Source organism: Schistocerca nitens, unplaced genomic scaffold (genome assembly GCF_023898315.1).
Source record: "Schistocerca nitens isolate TAMUIC-IGC-003100 unplaced genomic scaffold, iqSchNite1.1 HiC_scaffold_376, whole genome shotgun sequence".
Classification (NCBI taxonomy): Eukaryota; Metazoa; Arthropoda; class Insecta; order Orthoptera; family Acrididae; genus Schistocerca; species Schistocerca nitens.
The window spans coordinates 1,191,321-1,218,972 of record NW_026045910.1 but is presented as its reverse complement, the minus strand read 5'-3'; the positions used below and the strand labels follow the sequence as shown (position 1 = coordinate 1,218,972).

The following is a 27,652-nucleotide window of genomic DNA, read 5'->3' as shown; positions in this document are numbered from 1 at the left end:
AGCTCAGGCCCCTGTGGAGAAAATCCTGCACCCTTTCTACAGTCTTGACTTGGCAGCCTCCAGCTGTAATCTTATGAATTCTGTGAAAGAACAGCTGAGAGGTAAACACTATTAGAAGGCTAGTGCACATTCAGAAAATAATGCTCGAGTTTCTTCAGGAAGTTGGAATACACTTCTATTAAAAGAGAATTTTCAGAACAACGGAAAAACATATGTAAAGAAATTGAGATTATTTTGGAAAGTGAGAGAAAAGTGTATAGAATTAGATTTACATGGTCTGCCTAAAAATAAAAATTAACATTCGCGACAAAGTATTACTCATAACTTTTAGTTCGACCCTGTTTTGTATTGAAATATACCCCCATGTGCCTATGCTGATGTGCCCCTCTGATATAGTGTTATAGTCTCTCACACCTTGCGAGGCTTGACTGTCGCACCTGACAACAGCCTTCAGCAGCCCCAACACTGTTGTTCCTGACTGCAGTACTCCATTACTGCACTCAGGCATCTCCAAAACACCAACCTAGTCACTACCTGGCTGACGCATGTCGACAGCCCTCATGCAGTATCTGCCACTCAGTAGACCGTCGCTGCACCTCGTGTGATCTCCGCACCACAGCATCAGCACACAACATCAATTAGCAACATATTTCTATTGTTATTAACTAAAATCAGCTAATTCAGATTTCAAATGTTATTGTAATATTATTTGTAAAGAAAATGAAATTACCAAACTTTGTACCAATGCTCCTTTTTATTAGGCCTTTCTCAGAAGCCAGCCCACAAGCCATTCAGACAGTTCTTCCCATCCCGGTTTTGGAGAACATGCCCTGTGGCATCACACTCTGTACCCTCTAGTGGCAGGTTTTCTGAATAAACCTGGCACACTGTCCAGTTTCTGAAAAGTACCGTACTGATCCTCTTCCCAGATGCCCATTTCCCATAGTAGCCTTACGAGGTGGAATCCAAAATTTTCAGGACTGGTGCTGCCATCTGGAAAGTAGGAGTAGTAGATCTTTGCACTGCTAGGTGGTGAGAGCTGCATATCTGGTGAGTCGGTGTACGGAGTGGCATTCAGCTGGGAGGACGTGCTGCGTGTCCACAGTGATTTCCATAATACTCTGTGTTTGGTGTGTGGCAATTTAATGATGGATCCGTAAACAGAACAGTGCGTATCAAAATCGGTACGAATCTTGGGAAAAGTGCTACTGAGACCCTTGCAATGATTCAACAAGTGTTTGGGGGACAGAACATGAGCCGTACACTTGTGTTCCAGTGGCATGCTTAGTTCAGGGCTGGCCGTACAGACGTCAAAGATGATGCTCACACTGGAAGGCCCGTTAGCCGCACAATGCCAGACATTGTTGCCAAACTTCAACAATTGGTTCATGCGGATCGACGTTGAACCATTCAAGACCTTATGGGGCATGTTAACGAATGTTGACTAATGAATTGGGCAAGCATCATGTCGCTGCAAAATTTGTGCCAAAGATCTTGACTGCTGATCAGAAGGCGCAGTGTGTTGAAGAGTGCACGGACCTTCATCAGACCCCATCTGATGAACCAACCTTCGTGTCACGGGTTATCACCAGCAACGAGAGCTGGATTTATGGTTATGACCCAGAGACAAAGCAACAATCGTCCCAGTGGAAGAACTCGGGCTCTCCAAGGCCCAAAAAAGCAAGACAGGTGAAGCGCAAAGTGAAGAGCATTATCATCATTTTCTTTGATACCGACAGAATTGAGCACAAAGAATTCGTCCCAACCAACCAAACAGTGAATTCTGTATACTACTGTGACGTTTTACGATGGCTCCGTGAAAATGTGCAGTGATGACAGCCTGAACTTTGGCTTCAAGGGAACTGGATGCTGCATCACGACAATGCGCCCTGTCACACATCCTCACTCATCAGGACCTTTTTGGCAAAAAACAACATGGTGGTTGTACCCCACCCACCGTACTCGCCGGATTTGGCACCTTGCGATGTTGCACTACTCCCAAAACTGAAACTCAAGTTGAAAGGCTGTCAGTTCGACACTCTAGAGAGGCTTCAAGAAGCATCACTGGCGGTGATAAACATCCTCAAAGTACGTGACTTTCAGAAAACATTTGACCAGTGGCTGGGACAGGTGTGTACGTGTGGATGGGAACTACTTCGAGGGTGATGGTGACCATTAGTCCAAAGGTAAGGCTTTCAAAAGATGGCAGCACCAGTTCTGAAAATTTGGGTAGCACCTCGTACCTCATCCAGTCCTGGACAGGTACGAGAGTGTACTGAAAAGTAATTCCTTCAAATTACTTATGTGAAAACTCTTAAAGCTATTTAAATAAAACAAATATTATTAACATTCTGCATCTTTATTCTTGTCTACATACTTGCAGCCTTGTGCCCCCGAGGAATCTGTTATTGTGTGTAATGTAATTATGTCGGAGTGTGAGAAAAAGTGTGCTGTGATTGAATGTCGATTTCAAAGAGATCATCCACCAATGGAGCACCCTCCCCTTCAGCATGACAATGCCACATCACACTCCAGCACTGAAACATCTGCAACAATCCAATGCCTTGGGGTCACTGTCATCAATCATCCTGCACATAGTCCCGGCTTCGCCCCAACCAATTTTCATCTCCATAAGCAATGTCAAATAATTTACAGTGACAGTGTCAACATAACTGTCTCTTCCTGGGAGAAATGTGTTCATCACCAGGGTGACAATGTTGAGAAATAAACACACTGTTCTATATTTGAGTTCTTGGGCACATGACCTCATTCTAAAGTTGAAAATACAAACACATTCACACAAGCACAACTCACACACACATAACCAAGTCTCTGGCCGCCGAGGCCAAACTTCAAAAAAGCAATTGCTCCTGATGGGAAAGCAGTCCATGGATGCTGCGGTAAGGAAGAGGCTGTGACAGGGAGGAGGAACGACGTGTAGGTTCGACAACATGTAAGTGTTACAGAGTTGCTTCGGGAACTCAAATCCTGCAAGGGAATGCAACGTTCTTTTCAAGAAACATTGAGAAAATTTAGAAAAGTTACATTTGAAGCTAACTGCAGAACGATTCTACTGCCACCAACATACACTGCGCATAAGGAGCATGAAGATAAGGTAGGTGAAATTGGTGTTCATATGCATGTGTAGAGGCAGTTGTTTTGGATTAGGAGCACGGAAAGGGGTAAGTAAATGAGAGACAGGGACTATCAAAGGTTGTGAGCAGCGCTTATGGGAACATAACGTGGAGGAGGAGTTCCCAAGTCTTGCGCAATTCACAAAAGCTGACATTGGTAGAAAGAATCCAGATGGTGCAGGCTATGAAGCAGTCACTGAAGCGACACACATTGCTTTTGGGAGCACGTTCAGCAACTGGGTGATCTGGCTGTCTCTTAGCCACAGCTCGTCTGTGGCCATTCATGTGGATGGAAATTTTGTTGGTTCTGATGTCCACGTCGAAAACAGCACACTGATTGCAGCTTAGTTTGTAGATCTCATGACTGGTTTCACAGATGGCCCTGTCTTCTATCGGATAAGAGATGCCTGTGACTGGACAGCAGTACATGGTAGCGAGAGGATGTATGGGACAGGTCTTGCATTTAGATCTATTGCAGGGCTATAAGACGTGAGGCAAGGGGTTGGGAGCAGGGGTGGAGTAGGGATGGACAAGGATACTGCCATGGTCTCTAGCCTGCTGAGGAGCACCGCAGTCCAGGGTCCATGGACAAACCATGAAAATCTACTGCATTACACCACACACAAACAGATCCGGTCTGCAGCAGATTGGTGAGACTAGACCCGATGGGCAGGGCATGCACATTAGTGGGAACCGAATGGCTTCAGATCGGCAGGCCCAATCCATTACAGATACCCGCAGAAATGGTCTCCGGTTTTAGCCCATTGTGGAAATCCACTCCAGCTATTCAAGAGCCACAGACAGCACGTTGATGAACTGCGACCACAGTGATCAATCCATGCAACAGATAATTTGTTCAAATACTCTGAGAATCAATAATAATGAGGATAGGTAGCAAGTCACTGTAAAGATGATTGCTGAGCCACAGACAGGCATTTAGAAAAGACAATCCCACACACAACTAAATTTTCAGCCATAGCTATTTTTAGAAAACTGGAGCACACATAAATTCACACAACCACTTCGACACAACTCACACACATGACAGCCACCTCCGGCAGCTGCATCTACAGTCTCTGAGAATCAGATCCAAACAAATCACTCTTCATGCTTCCTTGTCTCTCACTGGCAGCTGCTAGGCTAGCGGCAAGAAGTGGTGGCAGCAATGAATGAGGGAGTAGGGAAGCAGTGCACATACTCAGCTGTACCCATCCTGCCACGATGCACGACACCTCAGTAAACAAACCATCTCATCTACTGAGACAAAAATGAGATTTTTCCAGAATCTTTTTCCAAATTTCCCTGATATTTCCATGATTTCCCTGATGTGTTTGAAAGTCCCTGACTTCCACAACCTACGGCAACCCTGTAATTGCCAACAAAGGTTCCACCACTATGGTTATGAAGCGCAGGAATTATTGGCAGGACGACTCAGCCAGCTGCCTGATACATACACCTGCAAAGCCTGCCACAGTGAGCCCATTCCAGAAATCCAACAGGATCTCCAATTTCTCCTCGAATCCTTAGGCCCCACCCAGAAGCCCCGCCTCCTCTTTCTCTCTCTCTCTCTCTCTCTCTCTCTCTCTCTCTCTCTCTCTCGCCCCCCCCCCCCCCCTCCCCTGCCCCGTCAACCCAGCCACATCCCACACTTAACTTCTATGATTCCTAAAATCCATAAACCCAACCATTCATAACACCCTGTTGTGGCCATTTATTGAGCCTCCACTAAGAGAAAAACTGCTCTCATGGACCAACACCTTCCGCCTATTACCTGTAACCTACCCTCCTATATAAAAGTCACAAACCATTTTCTCCACAGACTTTCCACAGTTCCTGTTCTTTGCCACATGGTGCACTGCTCTTCACTAGTGATGCCACCTCCCTCTACACCATCCTACCTAATGTCCATGGCCATGTTGCTATTGAACACTAGTTTCCCCAAAGCCCAACTGACTCCAAACCTACATCATTATTCCTGGTCACCATCACCAACTACATCCGCACCCACAATTCCCTCTCCTTTGAAGGCACTACCTACAAACAAATCTATGGTATGGCAATGGGCACCCGCATTGCTCCATCCCATGTCAACCCTTTCAAGGGTCATCTGGAGGAATCCTTTGTAACCATCCATGGTTCAGATTCATTGATGGCATCTTCATGATTTGGACTGGGGACGAGGACACACCATCCACATTCCTCCTAAACCTCAACACCTCCTCCCCCAGTCACTTCACTTTGTACCCCTCGACCCAACAAGCTACCTTCGTTGATGTTGACCTCCACTTCAAGCACAGCTACATCAGAACTTCCATCAATACCAGACCTACCAGTCAATGCAATACCTCCACTTCGTCATCTACCACCCATTCCATACCAAGAAGTCCCTTCAGCTTAGCCACCCACAGCCATTACATCTGTAGTGACTAGCAGTCCCTCTCTGAATATAATGAGGGTATCGCTGAGGCCTTCACATACCGAAATTATCCGACTAACAGATCTCCCTTGCCTTGTCTCTCCAAACACCTACCACCTCCCGCATACCAACTGTTACCCCACAAAGGAGCACTTTCTTCAAATTCTCTGCCAGGGTTTCGACTGCCTCTCGTTGTGCCCTGAGATGAGGGATATCCAATGCACTACCCTTAATACTCCTCCCATAGTGGTATTCTGTGCCCTACCGAACTTACACAATATCTATGTCCGTCCCTATTCCAGACCTGCTCCCAAACCCTTGCCTCGTGACTCATATCCCTGCAATAGACCTATATGAAAGACCTGTCCCATATATCTCCCCACCAACACCTAATCCAGTCCAGTGACAGGCATCTCCTATTCCAGGGCCAGCTGTGAAAACACAGGGTGTATACGTGGACAAGGAAAAAAAATTCCCGGATTTCCCAGTTGAAAATACACTTTCTCCCGGGTGAAAATACACATTTTCCGTGTTAAATGACAGTATACTTTTCCTCGGCACTGTAAAACTTATCAATCGTTAGAATGTTTATGGTTTTCTACTGAGACGTAGAATTTGCCGGCACTTTAGGAAACGAAACCCAGGGGAAAAAACCACGTTTTGGAAAGATCTTTGATTTGCAGCAACATGTAGGCTGCATTTCTTCGTTTCACGGAGGTATAAATTCAAATTCCACCAAACACTGCATGTTACTTTCCGAAGCAATGAAATTGAGATTGCGATGCGCTTTTGTAAGCCAGTCATAGCTCATATCAGGTGACCTCGGCAGCTGATAACAGCACAGGACACGTAGGGTAGTCAACCAATAGCAAGAACACTCTCAAGTAGCACAGACACACAAAAAGAAAAGTTAATGGTTTAAATTAATATACAGAGTTTAGCTAGAAGAAAAACAAAGCTTTCACAAATAATATTGGTCTCGAAGATTAATAAGCTACAAGAGAAGCTAAGCTTCCACATATAATGCTGATCATTTTGCGCGTGTTACACTTTATGATACATCACACAAGTGTGCCAGTAAAATTTTTAATAATGACGTAAAGGTATGATCTTCTGGGCTCGAAATTCTTCTACATGGTCATCCTCAAAGAGTTGATTTTTAGATGAGAGTCAACGCTCTGTGATTTAAGAAATTCATCGTACATTCTCGCACATAGTTCATCTTGCGTAAAAGGAAATTTACTTTGAAAGTAACACTTTTCAAACCACCATTCGTAATATTTTTCCGTGACCTGCTAGAAATTGGTTCGTTTCAGCAGTTGCCAGAGAGCGCCAGATAACAGGCATCACTGCGCCTGCGCAGCTACGGTGACGCAGGAAGCTCGCACGCTCCTACGTGTAAAACATTAAAAGATCTTGCATTACGTCATAAAAGAAACAAGACATCAAAGGATACTTCAGGAGCATCGGAATTTCGTGAACTATACTAAAATGCATAATTTGGCTTAAAGTGCACAATCGTTATGTCCAGATTCGGATGTAAATTTTCTTGAGTACCAGTACTGTATTATGTCGTGTTTGGTTCTTTATTACGGCATAATGCCATAAGAGCCAGAAGATGGAAAACGTGCACTTGAAATGAAGCGAACAGTTGAAACTAGCCAACAGTGTGAAATTAAAACACTTCGTTTCAAATCAATTGACTGCCTCAGCGCAAAATATTAATAAAAGCCAAATCTCTTTAGCAAACCGACAAAAATAACTTCATTGTTCTGCAATGTGATTAACACTTGACTGTCAGAAAGGTGAAACTAGTAACATATTTTAGCCTTCCGTAACTATGCGAACGTATTTTAATTCATCTGGTAGATCCTGGCCACAGAAATCCGATTTTTGTTTTCATTTAATGTGAGAGCAATAAATGAAGATGAAACAGCAAAATCACTGAACGTAAACACAGGTCATGTGGAGACTACCCACCTCCCCACTACAACTCAAGACTGCTCTGTGCATCAGCCCTGGATCTACAATGTTTCCGAACTGGAGCAATTAGATAGTGGTGCCCAGCCACACATCTGTAGCCGTGAGAACGTACTACTTACAGGCGACTCAACTGCGCATTCGCAAGAGCCCGCCCGCAACTGCTCAAATGAATCAAATGTAAACAGCTGTCATGTCATGCTCATCAGAGCTAATTTGTTGTTAGGAAGCACTGCATATTCTTCCTAAAGCCTTTGACACACTTTGGTTGGCAGACGCTTGTATGAGCACTGTGTTTTGTTGTTGTATATGGCGCATTTCCTTTGCACCTTAAGTTTTATTCCCCCCCCCCCCCCCCCCCCCTCCCCCACAAATCTCGTTCATGTTTTTTGCTGCAGCATTATTCTGCAGAAGCGGGATACAGTAATATCCTTCATTAGAGTATTGGTTCTTACCAGTCAAAATCACAAAAATTTAATTGGTGACTAAAACAAGGAAAAGTTCCCGGAATTCTAAAAAGTTCCCAGGTTTTTCCCGGTTTTCTCCCGGACGAAAAAATTTTTCCCGGGTCTCCCGGGTCGTATACACCCTGAAACAGTCATGTGATCTACAAATTATGCTGCAACCAATGTGCTGCTTTCTACGTGGCAATCACAACCAACAAGCTGTCTGTCCATGTGAAGGGTCACCAACACACTGTGGCCAAAAACACCTGGATCACCTAGCTGCTGAAAATGCTACCCAAAACAACATGTGTCACTTCAATGACTGCTTCACAGCCTGCACCATCTAGATTCTTCCTAACAATACCAACTTTCTGGACTGTGTAGGTTGGAACTCTCCCTGCAATATGCGTTACATTCCCACAATCCTGTTGTCTCAACATTTGTTAGTTAGAAGAAGGCCTGGTGGCCGACAGAGTTTTTTTAAATAAAATAAAAACTATAAAAACTCAACCTCTTCTTTGCGTAGTTAGTAGCAACCTATCCTTACTATAGTACTGTCATTATGCAGTATGGATTTTCAGTTACTTACAAAATATATAAGTAGATATGGATAATAAATATGTAGAAAGCTAACATCATTTGCTTTATTTAAAAAGCTTTAAGAGTTTGCACATAAAAGATTTGGATGCATTAGTTTTCAGTGCATCCTTGTATAATGTTAACATTATAAGTAAAATAAGGGAAAGGCAACCACCCACCAATGGCAGATCAACGCTTGGAGCACAGAAACACATAACAGAAAACAGCAATCACACTAGCTTTTGAGCACTAGCTATTTTTCCTATCAAGGGTACACATTAACACACACACGACGACACTCATAGCTAAAAGCACACTCCACCATGGCTATACGACTGCGCGTTAGTGTGTCGTTGTGGGCGTGTGAGTGAATGTATATAGTTTTGCTGGAAAAAGAGCTAGTGCTTGAAATATAGTGTGAATGCTGTTTTCTATTAAATCTTTCTGTTCTCCATGCATTGATCTGCTATAGGTGAGTAGCTGCCTCTCCCTTATTTTATGTACTGCTCCATCCACGAATTTTCCATTATTGTTTAACATTATATATGTTTAATGAAAACGTATGGTAACAAAATACCACAGCAAGTACAGTCCAGCTTTCATGTAAATAAAATAATTAAAAATTTCAAAGACTGGCATTCAACACTGAATCATATGTTGAAAAGTATTATGCGGATTACAACAAAATGCACAACAACTACTCAAAAATATATACTGCAGTGCTTGTGTTGTTCAGAAGTATGATGCGATGTTCCTTCAGACATGCGTGGATGTCCAAAGGATCAGGCCATACAGCGACTACAGCTGTTATGAAATATGTGAAATGTATTCACAGTTGCAAATATGGACAACCATCAGCTGTATAATGAAATGACAACGTGGAAAATTTGTGCTGGGCTGGAATTCAAACCGCGATTTCCCGCTTATTGCAAGCAGTCACCTAATCATTTTGCCATCCGAGCACAACCAGACCGGCCCCAAACTTTCACATATCATCAATCACATGTATACAACCCCCCCCCCCCCCCCCCCCAATGAACCATGGACCTTGCCGTTGGTGGGGAGGCTTGCGTGCCTCAACGATACAGATGGCCGTACCGTAGGTGCAACCACAACGGAGGGGTATCTGTTGAGAGGCCAGACAAACATGTGGTTCCTGAAGAGGGGCAGCAGCCTTTTCAGTAGTTGCAGAGGCAACAGTCTGGATGATTGACTGATCTGGCCTTGTAACATTAACCAAAACGGCCTTGCTGTGCTGGTACTGCGAACGGCAGAAAGCAAGGAGAAACTACAGCCGTAATTTTTCCCGAGGGCATGCAGCTTTACTGTATGATTAAATGATGATGGCGTCCTCTTGGGTAAAATATTCCGGAGGTAAAATAGTCCTCCAGTCGGATCTCCGGGCGGGGACTACTCAAGAGGACGTCGTTATCAGGAGAAAGAAAACTGGCATTCTACGGATCGGAGCGTGGAATGTCAGATCCCTTAATCGGGCAGGTAGGTTAGAAAATTTAAAAAGGGAAATGGATAGGTTCAAGTTAGATATAGTGGGAATTAGTGAAGTTCGGTGGCAGGAGGAACAAGACTTTTGGTCAGGTGAATACAGGGTTATAAATACAAAATCAAATAGGGGAAATGCAGGAGTAGGTTTAATAATGAATAAAAAAATAGGAGTGCGGGTTAGCTACTACAAACAGCATAGTGAACGCATTATTGTGGCCAAGATAGACACAAAGCCCATGCCTACTACAGTAGTACAAGTTTATATGCCAACTAGCTCTGCAGATGATGAAGAAATTGATGAAATGTATGACGAGATAAAAGAAATTATTCAGGTAGTGAAGGGAGACAAAAATTTAATAGTCATGGGTGACTGGAATTCAAAAGTAGGAAAAGGGAGAGAAGGAAACATAGTAGGTGAATATGGATTGGGGGGAAGAAATGAAAGAGGAAGCCGCCTTGTAGAATTTTGCACAGAGCATAACTTAATCATAGCTAACACTTGGTTCAAGAATCATAAAAGAAGGTTGTATACCTGGAAGAATCCTGGAGATACTAAAAGGTATCAGATAGATTATATAATGGTAAGACAGAGATTTAGGAACCAGGTTTTAAATTGTAAGACATTTCCAGGGGCAGATGTGGATTCTGACCACAATCTATTGGTTATGAACTGCAGATTGAAACTGAAGAAACTGCAAAAACAAGGGAATTTAAGGAGATGGGACCTGGATAAACTGAAAGAACCAGAGGTTGTAGAGTGTTTCAGGGAGATCATAAGGGAACAATTGACAGGAATGGGGGGAATAAATACAGTAGAAGAAGAATGGGTAGCTCTGAGGGATGAAGTAGTGAAGGCAGCAGAGGATCAAGTAGGTAAAAAGACGAGGGCTAATAGAAACCCTTGGGTAACAGAAGAAATATTGAATTTAATTGATGAAAGGAGGAAATATAAAAATGCAGTAAATGAAGCAGGCAAAAAGGAATGCAAACGTCTCAAAAATGAGATTGACAGAAAGTGCAAAATGGCTAAGCAGGGATGGCTAGAGGACAAATGTAAGGATGTAGAGGCTTGTCTCACTAGGGGTAAGATAGGTACTGCCTACAGGAAAATTAGAGAGACCTTTGGAGAGAAGAGAACCACTTGTATGAATATCAAGAGCTCAGATGGCAACCCAGTTCTAAGCAAAGAAGGGAAGGCAGAAAGGTGGAAGGAGTATATAGAGGGTTTATACATGTACTTGAGGACAATATTATGGAAATGGAAGAGGATGCAGATGAAGATGAAATGGGAGATAAGATACTGCGTGAAGAGTTTGACAGAGCACTGAAAGACCTGAGTCGAAACAAGGCCCCGGAAGTAGACAACATTCCATTAGAACTACTGATGGCCTTGGGAGAGCCAGTCATGACAAAACTCTACCATCTGGTGAGCAAGATGTATGAGACATGCGAAATACCCACAGACTTCAAGAAGAATATAATAATTCCAATCCCAAAGAAAGCAGGTGTTGACAGATGTGAAAATTACTGATCCATCAGTTTAATAAGTCACAGCTGCAAAATACTAACGCGAATTCTTTACGGACGAATGGAGAAAATGGTAGAAGCGGACCCCGGGGAAGATCAGTTTGGAACACGTGAGGCAATACTAACCTTACGACTTATCTTAGAAGAAAGATTAAGAAAAGGCAAACCTACATTTCTAGCATTTGTAGACTTAGAGAAAGCTTTTGACAATGTTAACTGGAATACTCTCTTTCAAATTCTGAAGGTGGCAGGGGTAAAATACAGGGAGCGAAAGGCTATTTACAATTTGTACAGAAACCAGATGGCAGTTATAAGAGTCGAGGGGCATGAAAGGGAAGCAGTGGTTGGGAAAGGAGTGAGACAGGGTTGTAGCCTCTCCCCGATGTTATTCAATCTGTATATTGAGCAAGCAGTAAAGGAAACAAAAGAAAAAATTCAGAGTAGGTATTAAAATTCATGGAGAAGAAGTAAAAACTTTGAGGTTCGCCGATGACATCGTAATTCTGTCAGAGACAGCAAAGGACTTGGAAGAGCAGTTGAACGGAATGGACAGTGTCTTGAAAGGAGGATATAAGATGAACATCAACAAAAGCAAAACGAGGATAATGGAATGTAGTCAAATTAAATCGGGTGATGCTGAGGGGATTAGATTAGGAAATGAGACACTTAAAGTAGTAAAGGAGTTTTGCTATTTGGGAAGCAAAATAACTGATGACGCTCGAAGTAGAGAGGATATAAAATGTAGACTGGCAATGGCAAGGAAAGCGTTTCTGAAGAAGAGAAATTTGTTAACATTGAGTATAGATTTAAGTGTCAGGAAGTCGTTTCTGAAAGTATTTGTATGGAGTGTAGCCATGTATGGAAGTGAAACATGGACGATAACCAGTTTGGACAAGAAGAGAATAGAAGGTTTCGAAATGTGGTGCTACAGAAGAATGCTGAAGATAAGGTGGGTAGGTCACGTAACTAATGAGGAGGTATTGAATAGGATTGGGGAGAAGAGAAGTTTGTGGCACAACTTGACTAGAAGAAGGGATCGGTTGGTAGGACATGTTTTGAGGCATCAAGGGATCACAAATTTAGCATTGGAGGGCAGCGTGGAGGGTAAAAATCGTAGAGGGAGACCAAGAGATCAATACACTAAGCAGATTCAGAAGGATGTAGGTTGCAGTAGGTACTGGGAGATGAAGAAGTTTGCACAGGATAGAGTAGCATGGAGAGCTGCATCAAAACAGTCTCAGGACTGAAGACCACAACAACAACAACAACAACAACAACAACAATGTATACAACCTTCATGTGTTCATCCATTATGTATATTATTGAACAGGTGAGACATTTTGATTGAAAGTTGCTTGCCAGCTGTTATTTTTTTAATAGAAAGTTGCAAGTTCAGTGTCGGTGGATAAATGTCTCCCCTGTACAGGAATATACACAATGGATGTACAAGTGCAAGTTGTAAGCACATGGCTGATAACATAAGGAAGTTTGGGTCTAGCTGTGAATCCTGCTCGGATAGCATAATGCTAAACCGATCGCTCAACATAAGTGAGAAATCCAGGTACGAGTCCTAGTCCTGCACAAATTTTCATTGTTATCATTCCATCACACAGCTGATCGCTGTCAATATTCACAACTGTGAACACTTTTCTTGTATTCACAAATATGTTCATGTAATGAAAATTAATAACAATAATGGAAGATGCAATACATACATCTAAAATCCACATTGTCCTCAGTAGTAAATAACTTAATAAGGTGTAAAAAGAAACTTACCACAAAGTCACAGTAGAGGATAGTACCACCCTTCCTCACTACTTCCAAGTTAACACAAGAGGATGGGCCACAGGTTTCAGTTTCAACTGGCCTGAGAGGAGACACACATGCACAAACACAATTATTTCACCATTTGTACTCAACAAGTCCATGCATAAAGAAAAAAAGAAGGTTTCAGGCTCTTACTGTAGTACTAAGCACTGCAATATTTTAAATATTATCGATAAATGTATTCAGTTTTTCAATATTAAAATTCCTTTTTGGAAAATGTGTAAGGAAAACATATGAAAGTGCTTGTAAGATGGAAGGAGGAAGAGATTCTGTACACAACTGCAACTATGATGTTGATATTCACAAGGCTAAGTAGAGTAATTTCTATATAAATTGCTTCTCAATTAGCAGCAAAATATTTTATTTAGCTTGCTCTGGTTGTATTTCTTCATACAAAGCTTGTTTCGGCTAGTACGCCATTGTGAAGTGTGCCTGTTGATATTAGAATTAACTTAATACTGAAATTACTGAAAAGTATTATTAGATTAATTGTTTCTCAATTAGCAGCAAAATATTTTATTTAGCTTGCTCTGGTTGTATTTCTTCATACAAAGCTTGTTTCGGCTAGTACGCCATTGTGAAGTGTGCCTGTTGATATTAGAATTAACTTAATACTGAAATTCCTGAAAAGTATTATTAGATACGTGAGCTGTGCGTCCAAGGAAATCATGTCGCCAATTGTTTAAAAATCTGAAATCATGAACAGTACTCTCCCTATATATCTATGATGATGATATCACTTTTTGTTCACCATTTAGAATTATGCAAGGAGAACTGCTTTGATCACATTTATAACACAAGAAATAAATAAAATTTATGCTCCAGGCTCATTGTTTAAACTTATATGCTCCGACTCCCCAGTATATTGATATGAAAATTTACAACAAATAAAAAGCCAAGATTCACTGAAAAGAAAGCTATACGACACTCTGCTAAGCGATGCTACTACTCAGTTGACGATTTCAGAAATGAAGAACTGAATATTTGAGCAGGATGTAGTTTATAAATCGTCTTGTTATGTGAATATGTACAGGTACCTTTTCACAAAAAAGTTGTATTAACGTTTAAATATAACTCCATCTTATTAACAATAGCTTTACATCAGAGAAATTGTATTGACCATATTTTGACATATCTCCTGTACTCTACTCAAACAATTAGCTTATGTATGTTATAAGACAAATAAATCATGATTCACACAATTCAACAATTCACAAAATTCAGTATGTTTCATATAGAGTTGTTTTACGATTTTACTTATATCTAGGTGGAGTGATGTTCATAGTGCATCTTGGAACAAATATTTGTCTCTTGAAAAATTGCATGGAATATACTATTTTTGGCCAATAAAATGTTAGTTCTCACTCCTATCCTGCTTCATGTTTACAGAGTGAATTGTACCTCTTAAGGTCGTACATAGTGGTTGTGTATAATATTAGAATTTTGTCATTAACTGCAGTTAAAGGCTGTCTATGGTTTTGCATATCATGGGGTTTCTATTCATTTTCTTTTTCTAAAATTTCATTTAAGTCTTCTACAGAATTTTTATGTTTCAAATTAGTTTATTCATTGAGAATGTCATTGGGATATTTATCTGTCTGAGTGTAAATTTCTAGTTCTTCCAAAATGTTCATGGTGGGACTTTAGGTATTGTATGTAGAATTTTTAAACCATTTTTGATGTGCTCTGCTGTGTGGTTTTGGTTCTACAGGTGTAAGCAGAAGTTTGACTGGTCACTTTCACAGTTCCTCATACATTCTTTCAATTGAATTGTGCAGCTTTACAGAACAGTATCATGAGAACTTTCCAGAAACAAAAGTTATAAATGAGTCAATCTCACCACCATCTTGAACAGTTTCCAACTTTTGGCTGTGTCAGGTGAGGACACAAATCTCTGCACCACCTTTAATTTTCTCCATTTTGTCATCCTCCATGGCGTTCCAGTTCTTCCCTCCTCTCTTTTCACTTTCTTGTAATCAGTTCAGCCATCTGCACCTTAGTTTTCCTTTTATCTCTTTTCTCAAAACATCATGTTAATCATCACCTCTGGTATCCTCTATCCTTCCATTCTTCTCATGACACCATACAATTCCAATCTTGATGTTCATATTTCATCCTGAAAAGACCACAAACCATGCTCCAAATGGGAATACTTGGTTTTCTCTTGAGTGCACTAGGACATGTTCCCACCCCAGTTCTGCAATCAGTTACAAACAGATTGAGAGTTTTACCATAAGAAACAGAACAGCTCTTCTTAAGTGAGTCTCTTTCTTACTCACTTTCAGATGGTTTATCAGAATCTCACAACTGGCAATCCCTATCAGACTGAAATTCATAAACAAATCTGACCCTTTTTACTGAACACATGGTGATTTGAATCTTGTTATATTTTTTAAAAAAATATTTATCTTCTGTTGTGAAACATACTCTGTATTTTTTTCAATTCTTAAACTGCTTTCTTTTATGTTGACATTCAACTTCAGACTTCTGTGCACATTATGCTCACCAACAATCAGCAGTAGCTCCATTTCAACAATTGCTTATGTGGTACCACCACTGCAACACTTTGCATCGAAGAAAACACTTATCACAAATGGGGGGAGGGGGGTTAGAGTACTCATACGATCTACCAGTAGACCAATGGTCTGGCCTTGGCAGCCAGAGACTGTGGTCATGTGTGTGCAAAAGCAGCTGCGGGTCAGCATCTCTGCTACATGGTGATCAGCAACTCTTTTTCATAACAGTGTCAATAGACGAATAAGTTTTGTCCAGCATTTTATACTTACACAAATGACATCAACGTATCAGTTGGAATAAATGATTACAGAAGGCCACAATCGCTGTGTTGCTGTCAAGCACACTGCAGAACACAACAGTAAGAGAAATGGTGGCTTGTTCTCTGGTGTTCTACCTGAGCTCCAAGATTTTGAGCTGCCCAGTGAAATTGAATATGTTTCATCACAAGCAGAGGATACCGCTATAGGTGCAATATTATCAGCAGGTGAGACTGATTTTCAACAGAGGCAATTAATGGTGTACAACAATGGACGAGACCTTACAGCATGCATGCAGCTAAGAGTTACTTTTTTCTAACTTTTGGATATAATACTTTTTACGAAAATTAAAAACACTGTCCTTGTCATCTCATTGTGGAAGACTTGTGCATTTTTTGAAAACCAGAAGCCAGATACACCAGTGTGCTTAAAAATCCACACCCTGTCTCTATACACACGGTCATAGTAATTGCTTGTGGCTGCCATGACTTGAGTTTCTCAAATAAAATTTTATGTCTCCCAGGTTGCAATACAAGAGGTTACATTCTAAAACTTTCCTTCCTTGAGGGTGCACCTACTGACCTACCACCATTAATACACATACGTAAGATTATATAAACTACAGTTACATACTACATTGTCTTCATAATGTCTTTAAGAAATATCCACAGGAACTTACAGTAATTCATTTTAATCGCAAATACTGATTAAATAGAGAAGAGACTAACCCTTCATCCATCAGTAAAGGAACTGGCTTTGTACGAAGAATGCTGGCCCAGAAACTGCGATCACAGTAACCAAGAAGAATTAAAAGGTAGCACCACAAGAACGTTAATAACGGACAGCGAGCAGCGAGTTCCAAAAATATCTTATTCATGTTCCCGACCAGGCTGTCAGTTGGACTCACTTGCACCATCTCCATGGCTGCTGTGGCAACCTTACAGTAGCTACCTAGAAAACAAACATTTTCACACAGTACATGGACCAAGTGAACATCTCACATGAAACTGTAATTAATAGGAACTATTTTTATTTTATCTTTCAAATGGAAACCTACCTGATTCGAACATGTATATACAGTACAGCAGGAAGTGAGCAAACTGCTCCTGTAGGTAATCCCAGGCAGGGTCAGCTGCTGGATTGAAGGCTTCTTTATGAATCCGTTTGCCAACCACACTAATAACTCTGAGTAGGAACCTACACAAAAAGATTGAGAAATAAGCCTTGAGAAATGAGCCTTGAGCAGCTGCTGGTGAAGTATCAGTGCAGCGGTAGTACAGCAGCAGTGCAGTAGCGAGTCGCATATTTAACTTTCATATTTGTTTTGTAGTTTGATTCTTAATTTCTTTCTGAGTGTTTGTGTGCTTGTCTATTTAATTACATAAAATCCTTGTGTATTATCGTATTTGAGAGTAGTTATATTGCTTATTGGTAGCTGTAAAGTATAAATTCATGGAGTCGTTAGCCAGTTGTTTATTTTGGACAGCCAGTGCGCTTTTGACACAGTGCAGTGAGCCTTGAGTAGCCGCTGGTGAAGTATCAGTGCAGCAGTAGTGCAGCAGCAGTACAGTAGCGAGTCACATATTTAGCTTTCATATTTGTTTTGTAGTTTGATTTTTAATTTCTTTCCGAGTGTTTGTGCACTTGCATATTTAATTACATAAAATCCTTGCATATTCTCATATTTGAGAGGAGTAATATTGCTTACTGATAGCTGTAAAGTATAAATTCGCGGAGTCGTTAGACAGTTGTTTGTTTTGGACAGCCAGTGCTTTCTGTTTATTTCGTAGAGTCAGTTAGCAGCAGACAGAGGCCAGTGCAGTTTCATCTGTGCTTGCAGAGTGACATGTGCGAGCAGCAGTAACAGAAACTAGTCGTATATTCAGTTTTCTGTATTAGTTCCGCAGGTTTAATTCAAATTACTTCGTGTGTTTGTGTGCTTGCATTGGGAAATTTTTCGAATCTTTGCGTATTTTCGAATTAGAAAGGGGTAGTATCAAATTTTAATAATGGTAGAGTGTAACATCATGTAGACGGTTGTCATTTGTACTAAGACAGGGGTAGGATTGCATTGTAATATCTGTATAGTGGCATAGTCGTGGTCATTTGATTGCTTAGTTCGTAAGTAATTGTTCACATATCGCAGCTCAATCTGGCGCTGGTGATGCAACTGTGCAGTCGCATATTGCTGTTTTATTTGTCGCAACTCTATACGTCCAGATATTAGCAGTAGGATGGATAGGGTGTGTGCGTGCTGTGTGTGGGCACAGGAGGAACTGGTCGCGGTTTGCGAGCAGCTGAGCTTGCTGTTCGCCACGGTCAGCCGCCTTCAGGCTGCTGCCTCGAGGTGCAGCGACGGCAGAGGGTTTGGCGTGTCGCTTGAGACACCCCAGGTGTCGCTCGCTGCGTCCACTGACTCAGCCGCTGAGGCACCTTCTAGTGTACCCGGCACATTGGGGCTGCCCTCACCTCAGAGTGAGTGGCGGACTGCAACGCGTTCGCGTCGCTCGAGGCAGAGGGTCAATGTGGAGGCTGGTCGGCTGGCCTCGCCCGTTCATCCTGGCAGTGGGCAGGTGGCCGCTCCTTCAGCAGGGCCTGAGCAGGCACACGGGGGCAAAGGCTTGCTGGTTATTGGGAGCTCCAACGTTAAGCGGGTGATGGAGCCCCTTAGGGAAATAGCGTACAGGACTGGAAAGAATTCCAATGTGCACTCGGTTTGTCTGCTGGGGGGGCCTCATCCAAGATGTGGAGGCGGCCTTGCCTGCACCTATCAAGTGTACGGAGCGCAGTCGTCTGCAAGTAGTTGCTCACGTTGGCACCAATGATGCCTGTCGCTTGGGTTCTGAGGCGATCCTCAGTTCGTACAGGTGGCTAGCAGATTTGATGAAGACCGCTGGCCTCACACGCGGGGTGCAAGCACAGCTCTCCATTTGCAGCATCATTCCCAGAGTGGATCGGGGTCCTTTGGTTTGGAGCCAAGTGGAGGGTCTCAACCAGAGGCTTTGTCGACCCTGTGATAGTCTTGGCTGCAGATTTCTAGACTTGCGCTATTGGATGGGGAATTGTAGGACACCCCTAGATAGGTCAGTGGTGCACTACACAAAGGAAGTGGCTACTCGGGTAGCAGAGTACTTGTGGCGTGCACATGGGGGTTTTTTAGGCTAGGCAGTAGTGCGAGGTGTCCTGATGAACATTCACCAGTCGACGTGCAGGCAGGGAAATCAGGACGAGCTCAGTGTAAAGACACTTCAGTTATCAAGATATTAGCAGTAAATTTTCAGAGTGTTCGGAATAAAGTTCCTGAACGTACTGCCCTACAGGAAGCGTGTGGCGCGCAAATTATTCTCGGGACTGAGACCTGGCTGAACCCTGAGATAGGAAGTTCTGAAATATTTAGTGAGGGTTGGAACATGTATCGGAAAGACAGATTAGACACCGTAGGAGGTGGTGTCTTCATTGCAGTTGACAAAAATATTGTGTCTACTGACGTCGAAGTAGAGTGTGATTGTGAAGTTATCTGGACACGTTTAACAGGGCTAGGAGAAATAAAGTTAATTGTTGGGTGTTATCACCGGCCACCAGGTTCCACTGTGACAGTTCTAGAATCATTCAAAGGGGGTCTACACTCTGTATCGCAGAAGTACCCGGATCATGCTATATTAGTCGGAGGCGACTTCAACCTACCTAGTACAGACTGGGATGTCTATGGATTCATTACAGGTGGTACAGACAAGCCATCATGTGAATTACTTTTGAACACATTATCTGAAAACTGTCTTGAGCAACCAAATCGACAGCCAACATGAAATGGAAACATTTTAGATGTGGTAGCCATAAACAGACCAGACCTCATCAGCAGTGTCGGTGTTGAGACAGGGATTAGTGATCATGATGTTGTCATTACGACTATGGTTGCGAAAGTTGGTCAAGAAGGCTAGGAGAGTATTCTTACTAGAAAGAACAGATAAGCAGTTGTTAGCATCCCACTTAGTTAATGAATCGACTTCATTTACTTCCGGTATGATAGGCGTGGAAGAATTATGAGCAAATTTTAAACACATTCTAAATCACGCATTGGAGAAGTATGTGCCAAAAAAGTGGGTTACGGATGGAAAAGACCCAAAGTGGTTTAACAGCGCAGTTCGGAGAATGCTCACGAAGCAAAGACAGTTGCACTCGTGGTACAAGAAAGATTCGTGCTGCTGTAAAAAGAGCGATGCGCGAAGCATACAACCACTACCACCGTCATACCTTAGCAAAAGATCTTGTTGAAAACCCAAGGAAATTCTGGTCTTACGTAAAATCGGTAAGCGGGTCGAAGGCTTCCATCCAGTCACTCACTGATCAGTTTGGCCTGGCAATGGAAGACAGCAAAACGAAAGCTGAAATTTTAAATTTAGCATTTGAGAAATCTTTCACCCAGGAGGAGCGTACAAACATACTACCGTTTGAGTCTTGTACAGATTTCCATATGGAGTACATACTGTTAGACATCCCTGGGGTTGTGAAGCAGCTGAATGGGTTGAAAATAAATAAATCGTCAGGTCCTGATGGGATTCCAATTCAGTTTTACAGAGAGTACTCTACTGCATTGGCTCCTTACTTAGCTTGCATTTACCGCGAATCTCTTGCCCAAGGTAAAGTCCCGAGTGACTGGAAAAAAGCGCAGGTGACGCCAGTATATAAGAAGGGTAGAAGGACGGATCCTTAAATTTACAGACCAATATCGTTAACATCGGTTTGTTGCAGGATTCTCGAACATATTCTCAGTTCGAATATAATGAATTTCCTTGAGACACAGAAGTTGCTGTCCATGCATCAGCACGGCTTTAGAAAGCATCGCTCCTGCGAAACACAACTCGCCCTTTTTTCACGATATCTTGCGAACCATGGATGAAGGATATCAGACGAATGCCATATTCCTTGACTTCCGGAAAGTGTTTGACTCAGTGCACCTCTGCAGACTCCTAACTAAGGTACGAGCATATGGGATTGGTTCCCAAATATGTGAGTGGCTCAAAGACTTCTTAAGTAATAGAACCCAGTACGTTGTCCTCGAAGGTGAGTGTTCATCGGAGGTGAGGGTATCATCTGGAGTGTCCCAGGGAAGTGTGGTAGGTCCGCTGTTGTTTTCTATCTACATAAATGATCTTTTGGATAGGGTGGATAGCAATGTGCCGCTGTTTGCTGATGATGCTGTGGTGTACGGAAAGGTGTCGTCGTTGAGTGACTGTAGGAGGATACAAGATGACTTGGACAGGATTTGTGATTGGTGTAAAGAATGGCAGCTATTGCTAAATATAGATAAATTTAAATTAATGCAGATGAATAGGAAAAAGAATTCCATACTGTTTGAATACTCCATTAGTAGTGTAGCCCTTGACACAGTCACGTCGATTAAATATTTGGGCGTAACATTGCAGAGCAATATTAAGTGGGACAAGCACGTAATGGCAGTTGTGGGGAAGGCAGATAGTTGTCTTCAGTTCATTGGTAGAATTTTGGGAAGATGTGGTTCATCTGTAAAGGAGACCGCTTATAAAACACTAATACGACCTATTCTCGAGTACTGCTCGTGTGTTTGGGATCCCTATCAGGTCGGATTGAGGGAGGACATAGAAGCAATTCAGAGGCGGGCTGCTAGATTTGTTATTGGTAGGTTTGATCATCACGAGAGTGTTACAGAAATGCTGCAGGAACTCGGGTGGGAGTCTCTGGAGGAAAGGAGGCGTTCTTTTCGTGAATCGCTACTGACGAAATTTAGAGAACCAGAATTTGAGGCTGACTGCAGTACAATTTTACTGCCGCCAACTTATATTTCATGGAAAGACCACAAAGATAAGATAAGAGAAATTAAGGCTTGTACAGAGGCATATAGGCAGTCATTTTTCCTTTGTTCTTTTTGGGAGTGAAACAGTGAGAGAATATGCTAGTTGTGGTATGAGGTACCCTCCGCCACCGTATGGTGGATTGCGGAGTATGTATGTAGATGTAGATGAATACTCACAAACACAGGATTTCACTAAAAAAAATAACCTTAGGAGGCAGTTGAGTTACATTCTTTGGTGAAGAAGAGGGCACACAAGACAAATCAACACTTAGCTGATTATTCAACATTTTATCAATCATCAAAAAATTTAGTCAGGTCAGACTGTTAGACAATAATGTCCCTTACTATCTCTGTTATATGTACATGAACTGCACTCACATACTTTATGAGATCATACTCTGCAACAGCATTTACAGTGACTGGGCTTAGAGCAATATGAAGCAACTGATGTAGAACCATGAAACTTTAAATTCAGGGTTCCAGCATTGTAATTAAGGTAAATTATGCAGAGGTAACAGAAAACAGAAAGCATGTCTCTTCAAGAAGCATTCATGAATTCCATTTACATGCTATGATAAACAATGCAAATCAACTATAGCTAGCAGCTAAACAAAATGTTAATAAATAAGCATTACACATGACAACATCTGGTGACTAACAAAGTAAATCTCCCTAAACAACATTCAAGGTGTGTTCACAATATATTGTAAATGATAATGATACTTCATTTCTCTTAAAATGCAAAACAAAAATAAGCTCATGATGGTAATTTTCTTTCCAAGTACTGAAAGCAATATACTAATGGCCCCATCGGGACCTCCCAAGTCAAAGCTGCTCAGCTTGACACTATGAACTGGAATGGGGTATGTTTGAAATTGGAATGTTAAGTGGGAATTGGAAAATCTGTAGAGAAAGGGAGATGGACAGGATGTTGGCAGACTTGGTATGTATGAGAGAGCTGAAATGGTCAGAGAACAAAGATTTATGGTAAGCCAAGGTGGAGAACTGGGTGGGTGACTATTAACAATGCAACCAATTCTTATCAGAGTTGAATTCATGCCCATAATATCCATCACTGCATGACAAAATACAAAACATGAGGAAATTCGATTACTGATTAAATATGTCACAGTCCTGGAAAGCTGAACTGTTATACAGAGACAAATTACAGAAGAATATGGATTCATTGGAAGAAACGAGATAATAGAAAGGTCTCTGGTTTCAACATCAGCTTTTGACAGACTGCAACAACCAGCTCTTCCTAAATCACCACAGAGTCAGATATACTCAGTAAAGGGTGGGAGAATATACCAACTGGAGTGCCTCATGGTCAGAGAGAACATTTAGGCTCTAAATACTAGCCTGAATATGATTCTGAGATGCATATATGAGATCAGATGATAAACTGGTAGAGGGTGCAGAGCAGGAGACTCTCTGAAGCCTGATGAGATTCACAACTGGGTGGAATCTGGAAATGCAGGCTAATTTTTCGATAACCAACAAATAACTTAGAAGGTAGAAAGTAAATAAATTGAGTAAACTAAAACTTCCTGGATATTAAAACTAAGTGCCAGACTGGGATTAGGACCTGGGGCCTTTGCCTTTCAAGACAAACTGTTCTACTGAGCTATCCAAGCATGACTCACAATCTGCCTCACAGATTCACTTCGGCCAATACCAGAAGTTCCCTCAAATATCTTGCGGGGCTACCACTTCAGAAAGAAAGGATACTGTGATGAAATGCATCAGCCATGGCCAAGTGAAATGCTTCCTACGTTTCCAAAATGTGTGCTGATTTGAAACTTCCTGGCACATTAAATCTGTAAGAATTAAAGTTCAGAGAGCACAAATAAAATCTTTAATGTTCGCCAATCGCATTGTTATCTGACAAAGATAGCCAAGAACTTCGAAATTACTGAACAGAATGGATCATGTCTTGAAAATAAGTTATAAGGTGAACCTCAACAAACATAAAACACAGGTAATAGAATGTACTCAAATTCAGTCAGGTGTTGCTGGGAGAACTAGATACGGAAATGAGATAACTCAAAAGAGTAGATCAGTTTTGTTACATGGGCAGTAAAATAAGTGAATATGGCAGACGTGAAAAAGAAATAAAATGTAGGTTGCAATAGATCGAAGAGGTTCAGGTGGAGGTATATTGCAGTAATAGTGCAGAGAGAAAGATACCTGCACAAAGTAGACTAATGGGCAGAGCTGCAGCATGTCATTTTTCAAGCTGAGGACCGCAACAAGAACAACTAATATGGGTTCAAAAGAACAACAATGACAACCAATGAGAAGAGAAGAATCAAGAATTTCTGTAGAAATGAAACTTCAAATCACAAATTTCACACAAAGAGTGCAAAATAATGATGTCACAAGATTTGAAAAGTGCAGAGAGAAAGATACCTGCACAAAGTAGACTAATGGGCAGAGCTGCAGCATGTCATTTTTCAAGCTGAGGACCGCAACAAGAACAACTAATATGGGTTCAAAAGAACAACAATGACAACCAATGAGAAGAGAAGAATCAAGAATTTCTGTAGAAATGAAACTTCAAATCACAAATTTCACACAAAGAGTGCAAAATAATGATGTCACAAGATTTGAAAAGTGCTCAGTAAATATGAAGTTGAAAAGTTGTGAAAGAAAGCTCTGGGATATTGCATAAATTGTGGTAATAAACAATGGAAAGTGCAGGACAGAACAACAACAATATTGAAAAAATAGAACTGCAGAAAGGCAGAATGAAAAAGAATGCTAGAAATGTTCTGCTTTCAGTCTTTGCCCTTCATTACAAGTAGAAAACACACATTTTCACACAAGCATTACACACACATGGGCAATCTTGCCTCCAGGTTCTAAGTGCCAGGTGCAAACTGTGTCTGAGGTGTGCAGCAATCCGGGTAGTGGGGATATGGAATAGTCAGGGGGAGGTGAGGCGTCATAGCAGGGTAAGGAGGGAGTATGATGCTAGTGCTGCCTGCGGAAGTGAGCGGGGACGTGGTGGGGAGATGTAGTGGGTTGCTAGGTGCAGCATCGGGTGACAGTGTGGGTGGGAGGGGGGGGGGGGGATACAGGAGAAGATGGAAGTAGAGAAGGGGAAATTACTGTGCAATTGCTCTGATGGGAGAGAAGGTGTGTGTTACTGGACTAGGAGCAGGGAAGGGGATACGCAGGTGGAAAATGGGGACTAATGATGGTTGAGGCCAGGGGAATCACAGGAAAGAAGGATACACTGCGGGCAGAGTTCCCACCTGCACAGTTCAGAAACACTGGTGTTAGTAGGAAGAATCCGGATGGCACAGGCCTGAGAACCATTCATTAAAGAGAACCACATTGAATTGGGCACATGTTCAGCAACTGGGTGGTCCAGCTGTCTCTTGGCCACAGTTCATCACTGCTTATTCATTCGGACAAAATGCTTGCAGTAGTAATGTGCATGTTGAATACTGCCCAATGGCTGATGCTAAGTTTGAAGATCACCTGGCTACTTTCACAGGTGGTCCTGCCTTTGATGGGGTGGGGGATACCTGTGACTGGGCTGGGGTAGATGGTAATGGGAGGATGTATGGGACAGGTCTTGTGTCTAGGCCAGGGCCGGCCAGAAATTCTGCACGCGTGCGGTGCTCCTGCACATGTGCAACTTCCGGGTCACAGCGTGCACGCTGCAGCCGTCAGCATTCATGTAGTGCATGTTTCTCCGCACAGATGTCACTTTATCCACTTGCTGGGATGCTCTGTACCGGTGCATTCTAGTGCTCTTTCCACAGCTTGCAAGCCTATCATGGGAAGGTATTTCGCATATTAAACATTTAAAATACTGTCACAGTCTACTCATTGAGACATCTACTTTTATGTTAGCAGTTTAACCCAGTAAGACAAGTAATACAGTTAACAACTGTGGGTTTTTATTAAGGCAGCTTGACTGACGGCACATAAATACGCGTAATGTTTTTGATGTAGTATTTAAGAAAGAGAGCACTTAGCGACTTCCAACGAACCTTATTCATGATTTCAAATAACATTCAACTAACGCAAGGTTTCCTATAACTAATTCTCGGTGCCCTCCTTCATGGGCGTACCCAGCGAGGGGCAGGGGGGGGCAGCTGCTCCCCCCCCCCCCCTCGAGGGCACAGTTTTTCACTAGTTTACTGTTTTATTTAATAAGAAATGCTGCGGGGCATGTTTTCTCGGATTGTACAAGTGCATTCTTGTATTTAAAATGTTTATTAAAAGCAGTTTTTCACTGGTTTACTGTTTTATTTAATAAGAAGTGCTGTATGTTGTCTCGAGTCCTTGTTTCCTGAGACTGGTATGACCTGCCCCCCCCCCCCCCTCCTAGTTCAGATCCTGGGTACGCCCTTGCCCTCAGTTACACCCACATAATTTCTGTCTCACTAACCTCTGAACAGAATGATAACCGCAGACCTCTCGATGATCACCTGTTATTTCAATACCATTATTGCTATATCTTTCATCAGTTCCGTCTGAAATCTGCATAATAACTGACAATTAGATGAATGTTATGTTTTATCTACTTCGGTTGAGTGTAGCCCTTCACACATTTAAAAAACCTAAATGTAAGTATACATTGGAACAATCGGTTTAATGACCAATTTTCCTGATAATAATGTAACATGGAGCAGAATGAGGCAATAATGTACAGTTAGTAAACAATAATTTTTAATTGTGAAAGGAATAAACCAAACACGTTTATCACTGGTCATGAGAAATTATATAGTTAATATCGGGCACAAAAGCACGGCTCATTGACAAACACAAGCAGCTGCGAAGATTTTCATCACTTATGCTTGATAGAAACTTTGATTTATTCATTTTTATCACCGAGAAAAATCTTTCACAAACATATGTCGACCCGAACATGGACGTAACTCTCGCTGCTTCTCGGTGCAGGCGTGGAAATTCTTGTTGTGAAAAATTTTCGTAGAATTCTTTTGTACTTCGCACTGCAAAGAAGTTGTCCTTCAGTCTTGTATTGCACTGTAGGTCGATCAGTTCCATCTGTAGATCATTCGGAGCATCTTCAACTGACGACGAGAACGGTTGAGCAAAGAGGCGAATGACAGGAGACAAACTCATAACATCTGCAAATCGTGCTCGAAATTGTTCCTTAATTTTTACAATTATTGACACATGTTCTTGAAATCTAGCACTTTCATGGACCAGTCCAAGAGTCGGGAAATGTGCAGTGTTTTCTGTCAATAGCTGGTTCTCCCAAAGCGCAAGCTTCCTTTCAAAGGCATTTACTTTTTCCAACATGTCCAAAATTAAATTATTTTCACCTTGCAAAGTGACGTTCACGCTGTTCATGTGAGACGTAATGTCCAAGAGAAATGCAAGGTCTGAAATCCAACAAGGGTCTTCCAACATAGGTTCACTTTTTCCCTTCTCATGTAAGAATGTTACTATGACCAAACGTAAATCAAAAAATATTTTCAGCATTTTACCTCGACTCAGCCAGTGTACTTCGGTATAGTAAGGTATGTCGCCGTACTCCGCTCCTAATTCCTCCAAGAACTGCCGAAACTGGCGATGCGTAAGCCCATGTGTCTTCAGATAGTTTACAATATGCAGAACAATTTGCAGGACGTTTGATAATGATACTGGTT

The 27,652-nt window shown here is 41.9% G+C and overlaps 1 protein-coding gene across 1 annotated transcript in view; it reads right to left on the bottom strand.

Annotated features, from left to right (window-relative positions):
• LOC126229606 (huntingtin-like) overlaps nt 1-27,652 on the bottom strand; it is a 549,560-nt gene that overhangs the window by 231,794 nt on the left and 290,114 nt on the right. Inside the window, exons 28-30 of the mRNA XM_049942347.1 lie at nt 17,244-17,383; nt 16,915-17,137; nt 13,362-13,452 (exon numbers count right to left, since the gene is read on the bottom strand). Of these exons, the coding sequence (XP_049798304.1) occupies nt 13,362-13,452; nt 16,915-17,137; nt 17,244-17,383 (454 nt within the window). The remainder of the gene's footprint in view (nt 1-13,361; nt 13,453-16,914; nt 17,138-17,243; nt 17,384-27,652) is intronic.